At 55.8% G+C, this 6590-nt stretch overlaps 1 protein-coding gene across 1 annotated transcript in view; it reads left to right on the top strand.

The window, feature by feature from the left end:
* Positions 1 to 6590, top strand: part of SMOC2 (SPARC related modular calcium binding 2) — a 123294-nt gene that overhangs the window by 53032 nt on the left and 63672 nt on the right. Inside the window, exon 6 of the mRNA XM_015591876.2 lies at positions 954 to 1053. Within this exon, the coding sequence (XP_015447362.1) occupies positions 954 to 1053 (100 nt within the window). The remainder of the gene's footprint in view (positions 1 to 953; positions 1054 to 6590) is intronic.

Raw genomic sequence — 6590 nt, forward strand, 5'->3', positions numbered from 1 at the left:
CGGAAGGGGGTTCCCCCAGGCTGCTGTCATGAGTGGGTGTGAGACCGACGTCCCTCCTCCTGTGGCGCAGGGCTCGTGTCGTTGCTACGGGGTCCCCACCGGTCCTGTGTGAGCGGGGAGGGGACAGCTTCCGGGGGGGCGGCTGTCGACCACGCCCACCGGCACGTTGCCGAGACCTTGTTTTAGCTTCATTCAGTCACAGGGAGCTCATGCAGCCCCGGTGCCGGCAGCAGGCTCTGGGCTCAGACTCGGGGCTCAGACTCGGGGGCCTGGGGCGCCTCGGCCGGACTTCCTTGACACCCTCTGTCAAAGGCACCGTCAAGGAAATAACCCGTCCTGTCTCTCCGGGGTGTGAACACTTGTCGATTCTAGTGTTCCTCCTTAAGAATAAAGAACCCCCCAAATGCCATGCTAACCGACATGGCTTTTGGTAGAAAAACAACACAGGATCTGCTGTGTCGGATAATCATGGGAACTCTGTGTTTTTACAACGATCGTCCCCCTAGAAAGATCGAGGAGAGGGACGGAGCGGCGCAGGCGCCGGAGCTGCAGGGGGTGGTGGGGGGGCTGGTGGGACAGGTGCAGGAGAGACCCGGGGCGCCCTGGAAGGACACCCCGCCGACCGCCTGCTGCCGCCTCGTCTCCTTGGCTCTGCGCTGGGCGGGCCGGAGGACGCTGAGCAGGTCTCCTGGCACCTGGGGCCTCAGTTTCCCCATTTGTAGGATGAGGCTTGGGCCCCATCTCAGAAGGGGGGAGGTGCCAGCACGCAGTAGCTTTTGGTAGGCGCCTTTGGTCGCTTTTATCTCTCAAACCCCAAGTTCCGGCCCTCCCACTCCTTCACGAGTGTCCAGCAGCGACCCAGGAAGCACGGGGCCTCCCTCAAGGAGGAGGACGGGCCGCGCCAGCAACGAGGCTCTCTGAGCACTGACCTCTCTGTCCTGTCGTCACTCCAGGTCCAGTGTCACAGCTACACGGGATACTGCTGGTGCGTCACATCCAACGGGAGGCCCATCAGCGGCACCGCCGTGGCCCACAAGACCCCCAGGTGCCCCGGTAGGTCTGGGCAGTCCGTGGCTGACCCTCCCCTGACGCCGGCTGGCAGCGGCTCCCACCGTCTGACCGGTGCGGGCTCACGGTCAGCGGCGGGGGCCTGCATCTCTGCACAAACCCTACAGTGTTTCGAAGCTCTCGTGTTTAACACGGCTTACCAGGGGGCCCGGGTCTGAACCGCAGCCGGTCATGGTGATTCAGGACTCTTAATTTTTAGAAGTGACCGTGAGGACTGCAGTCAGCAGGGGAAGGGACCCAGTATTTTCTTTGGCACAAAAGAAGCAAACGTTTCTGGTTTTGCATGTATATGTTTGCGAAGAGAAAGTGGCTGGTTCTTCTTAGCGCCTTGTCCAGATGCTTAATTTGTGTTATTTTTATTACTCATAAGGAGGCTCGATGTGTTGAAGGTAATAATATTGACAGGAGAATAATCTATAAAATAGTCTGTTTTCCATTAATATTTTACCAAAAGCATTATAAATAATTCAGGTGGTTTTTATTTGAAGCTGGGCTGCAGCTGGAGTTTTGATTGATTGCTTGAGGAGGCCATCAGATCACCTGCTGGGACGTTTCGTGGTGTCCGCAGCAGAATCCTAGAGTAGACTTATAGAAACAGGCAAAGCGGGTCGTCGTGTGACGATAATAAAGCACAGAACCTGTTCCTGATTTTCCATGTATGATGTTGAAAAATTTGCACTTAGAGTTCATTTTAGGCTTATTTTCTATTTAAAGGCAGGCATGTTCTGCTTAGGTTCTGCTTATGATTCACACATTTATACAGGAGCCAGGGCACAGGACAGGACTCATAACCACCCCAGAGTGGTGACATCTGTAATTAACAGTGACGTGAAACCTGATATTTCCAGTGTCTGCTCATCGCTTAAAAGCCATGGGGGTGTGCATAATGCAGAATTAAAATATATTTATTTTTAAAAACTATTTTGTCATCCAAGGCCTAAAAATGGCTGAAAAAATATTTTTGGTGAGCCAACATTGCACCTAATAATTCTTTCACAAACTCACGGAGTAAATGAAAACAGGAAAACAGCATCGAGTTGGCGTCTGTGTGTGTCCGTCAGTCTGGGAGACGCTTTCTCATGCTGACCGCACTTGGTCCCCGTCCGGGCCTCCGAGGCCAGCCTCGCTGTGCAAAGGCCAAAGCGGGTGGAATCCGTTTCTGTGATTTTAGTGATACCGTGTGAAAAATTAATTAAATAGTGTCCCAAAGAACTCTGTTAGAAAGCCATGTGCAAAAGTGGCTGAATTTCTTACATTCTCCAAATAATTCTTTGCTTTGGGGGGGTCAAGCCGCTGTACCGTTCACTCGCGTTATTTTTCCGGCCAGGTGTTGGCAACACTTCACCGGATAGAAATGCCCATTTTTTCCACTGCCCGTCTGGGTTTTTTGGTCCAAGTGATGGGTTATGGGAGCAAGAGCCTTCTGTCCCTTTACTTAAAAGTCCGGTGTCGGTTGCCTGAGAAATGCCGCTGAGAGAGTCAAGGGTGTTGGATTAAACGTCTCGGTGTGGACGGGGCAGGGGCTCGCTAAGGCCCTGCTCCCCGTGAGCATGCGTGCGTTCACGCTCTCGTGGCATGGTTTCGTGGCTGTGACCTGCGTGCTGACTTGGCCAGGGTCATCTCGAACTAGCTGGTGCTAACCTACCCCATAGCTCCCACTGAGTTTCGAAAAATTCCGTGAACCCCCAGTCGTATGCACGTTTTTATTCTGCAACGTCGTGGGCACGGGGGAGCAGGTGTCTGCATTAGGGGGACCTGCGAACCTTTGTGGCGTTGCCGTGAACTTTTGAGAAAACTTTGACGTTTGAGGGAGAGTTTGGGGAGGGTTAAGTTCACACACAGAAACACACACACGCGTGAAGAGCTTATGATAAACTTTTGCGTAATGTGATAAGTTTTCCCAGAGGCAGCCACGACTTCACAAATACAGCAGAGAAGCAGGGCGATGGGCACCCCTTTGCCTGAGGCTGTGATGGACGGCATGGGTCACAGCTGTCCAGAGTGTCCGGCCGCAGATGGCCAGGGCCTCGGCGTCCAGGCCCGGCCTCCGCCCTCCGCGGGTTCTTAGCCGGGTCTGTTTGTGGCTCGTGCTCAGTGCTCACTCTGGGAGGCCGGGCTGCGTCTCGTCCGCTTAATCGAAGCTGGGTGAACTTCAGTGTCCCGCAGTTTACAGCTGGCTTTGCATATAAGTGCCTGCTATCAGGCAGAAAAAGAGACTTCACATTTAGCCACAAACAGTAACTGTCACTTGGAATGTGCACAGGTGTGTCCGTTACGAATATGTGCGGACACACCGGGGCAGGCAGCCTCGTGCCAGGGAGCAGACACCCGCGGACCGCACGGCCCGGTGGACGGAGGGTGGGCCCTGCCACAGTGCTGCCGCCCCGTGTCCCCGGAAGGCCTTCAGAAGGGAGGGTTTCTGCATTTCATGGGCAGGCACGTTTAAGCCCTAATGCCAAACGCCCAAATTCCTATTCATCAATCAGAATAACGCGATGATGAGTCGTGCTCTGTGCCGGTCTCGGCCTATCCGTCCCCAGTGTGGTGGCCGGACCAGGCCTGTGGTTGACACAACCTCCGGCAGTCACCACCAGGAAGCTAAAAATGTCCAGGTCTCTTACTCACAAGACCTGGAGGTTACACAGCCACCTGGGGCCGCGGCCGGGACCGCGGTTCTGCTTCCGTCAGGTTGAGGGGGGTTTGCCTGGTTCATACAGTGGGAACATAAGCGGCCGAGAAAATGAGCGAGCGGCTGCCCTCAGGGACCGTGGCTGGTGGCTCCAGTATGGCCCTGAGTGAAAGGGTTAAAGCATGGAACTGGGGCGCCCTTTACACTTCAAACCCGGGGACTCGGCCTCGCAGGGCAGGCACCCTCTGTGACACGCCGCGAGGCCGAGGGGCGGAGCCACATACGTGGGATGGCGCTTACCTGCAGGGGGGCCTGTGACTGGAAAGCGGGCTGGTGTGGGGACCTGGTCCCGCCTGGGGGACGTCCCAGACCCAGATCCGATGGGCTGTGCTGTGCGTTATGCTTCTGTGCTTTGGGCATGAGCAAGTGGTGTCGCAAGTCCAGACAGCCCAGTGCCAGTGCTGGTCTCCCTTAGGGCACACGTGACTGGACACCCTCCTGAGGGCTGGTGGGGGCGGGGCTAGGTGCCTGGCCGCTGGCGGGGGTGGGGCTTAAGGAGGGGTGCCAGGGCTGTAAGTGGGGGCAGACAAGGCGCAGGTGAGGGCTTGGGAAGACCAGCATCACATTCACACCAGTGGTGCCCGGCGGCTGGGGGCAGCAGGCCTGCCGCCCACACGTCAGTGGGGACGACACTGGCTGCCTGTCATGGGGCAGCCGTGTGGTGGGCATCACAGCAGCCTGGCGGGGGCAGAACGCCTTCTGTTTTGCAGGTGAGAGTTCCGCCCAAGCCTCTGTGCTTCTGGCGGCCGGGACTGGAGCCCAGCTTTGTCTCCACTGCACAGCCCCCCCGACAGCACAGTGGCAGCTCGGCCCTGGGCCTTGCACCCCTCACACCCCAGGAGGGCGTCCCGAGGACAGGAAGCCGCGAGCCACTCCCCGCCCACTGTGGGGTCCTCCAGAGGCCGGACACCCCGTCCGCTTCGTGAGGTCTCATGGAGGCCGCTCCCTCTGGCTGGACGGGAAGTGATGAATAAGTAGCACAGGTTTCCACGGCCAGCGAGCGCTCCGCCCTGTCACCCGCCAGCCAGCCCTGTGAGTCGGGACTCAGAAGGAGCTCGCACTGCAGGTGCAGGGAGCGTCAGGGAGGGGAGCTTGCTCCCAAGTCCGCCTGGAAGGCGAGCAGGGGTGGCCCAGCTCTGGGGCATCCTCCTGGGCGGAGAGGGGCGTGTCCATGGCAACCAGCCACTGCCTTGACAGGCGTGGGGTCCAGAGGGCTGAGCCCTGTCCCCACGTGCCCCAGGCGGGTGGTCTCCATGTGGACGCTGAGTCGCTGGGCCTCAGAGATGCCGGACGCAGCAGAGACGCCCAAGGGGCAAAGGAGGCTCCCGGGCGCCCCCTCGAGGGTCCTGTCCTCCGTTCCGGGGAGGGCGGGGCCCACGCGCCCCTCTGCGCGCCCGGACGGACATTCTCCCTGCAGGGATTGTCTCCTCTCCTCCTTGTCTTAAAGACTCGAAGGCTGACAGCGTGGGGGCCCGGAGTCGAGCTGAAACACGGGGGACTTTTTGCCAAGGGAGAGTTTTTGTGGCGGCCGGTTCTCTAATATTTAGAAATAGCTTCGGAGTTTTAATCTTGTCCCTGGCACGAGTACAATGTCGCTCGAGACACATAAGCTGAACCTACGTGCAAGAATCTTTAATACTGCAACAGCCAAAGCATCGCCCTATGAGCTCCGTTTGAGGGTGCGTGTGAGTGAGCTCCGGGCCTCAGTCACCGAGCGCGGTGGGGAGCATCCCGCAGGCTCGGGACCACAGCCCTTGGGGCTTTGAAACCAAAGTCGGGCGCAGGGAGAGGTTGGGGGAAGGGCAGGGAGCCCACTCACCTGACAGCTGGGCCCAGTGGCCGGAGCCATCGGTCACGGCAACTTTTATCACATCAAACACGACCTACGCCTTGATGTCAGTTACTGAGGCTCTGCATTTCCCGTGACAGGAATGAGCGAGCTCGTGGTCACATCCAGGGGCTCACTCGCTCCTGCGCATTCATTGCTACATTTGTGTTCTGGGACGGCCCGCTTGTAAATGACAGAGGAATCTGGATTAGCTCCAAGAACCTTTCAATAGGTTATTTATGCTCATTTAACTATGAGCCTTGCGTTTTCCTACAATGCCTGGTGTTTTCGCCTGCATCTGGGATGGGGAGATGCCACGTATTTATGACTCTCCTAAATGATTTCCGAGAATTTTAACTTTATGAAGAGAAGCTGTTTCATTTTTTAATTTTTCACAAATAAATTTCCCTACTGCTAAGTTAAGGACCCTGAAAAACTGAGAGACTTGATGAAAACACCCAGAACAGTTGAATTCCCAAATATTGAAACCAACAACACAGAGGTGGTTGGTTTCTGAAGTCTAAAGAATTTCTTTATGAAAGTTATTAAAACGCAAATTCAGAGTTGTTTTGCTCAACTGGAGAGGGCAGGTCGGAGGGACTTTTGTGTTCTCCCTTTGTCTTTAGCTTAAAAAATCTCTTCCTGAGAAATGATAGCTAATAAAACAAAACATTTCAATACCCGCTGGCAAGGAAATGTAAAGAGGTAGAAAATGCGCTGAAAACGAGCCCGTTTCCGTTTAGAAGCGACGCCCGCGTGGGCGGTGCCCCTGGCCCCGCGCCGCAGCGTGGCCACCTCGTACCCGTTCACGCTCAGTTACTCGCGGTCAAGCACGGTCCATAAAAGGGAAATGGAAAATGCTGGGTGTTTGGACAGAGCGAGAGAAAACACATTCACGTAGCTTTTACTGCGGTATATTGTTATATTTGCTGTTTTATTAGTTATTGTTCTTCATCTCTTACTGCTCTTAATTTATAAATCAGACTCTATCATAGGTTTCTCTCT

The sequence above is a fragment of the Pteropus alecto genome, unplaced genomic scaffold (genome assembly GCF_000325575.1).
Source record: "Pteropus alecto unplaced genomic scaffold, ASM32557v1 scaffold195, whole genome shotgun sequence".
Taxonomy (NCBI): Eukaryota; Metazoa; Chordata; class Mammalia; order Chiroptera; family Pteropodidae; genus Pteropus; species Pteropus alecto.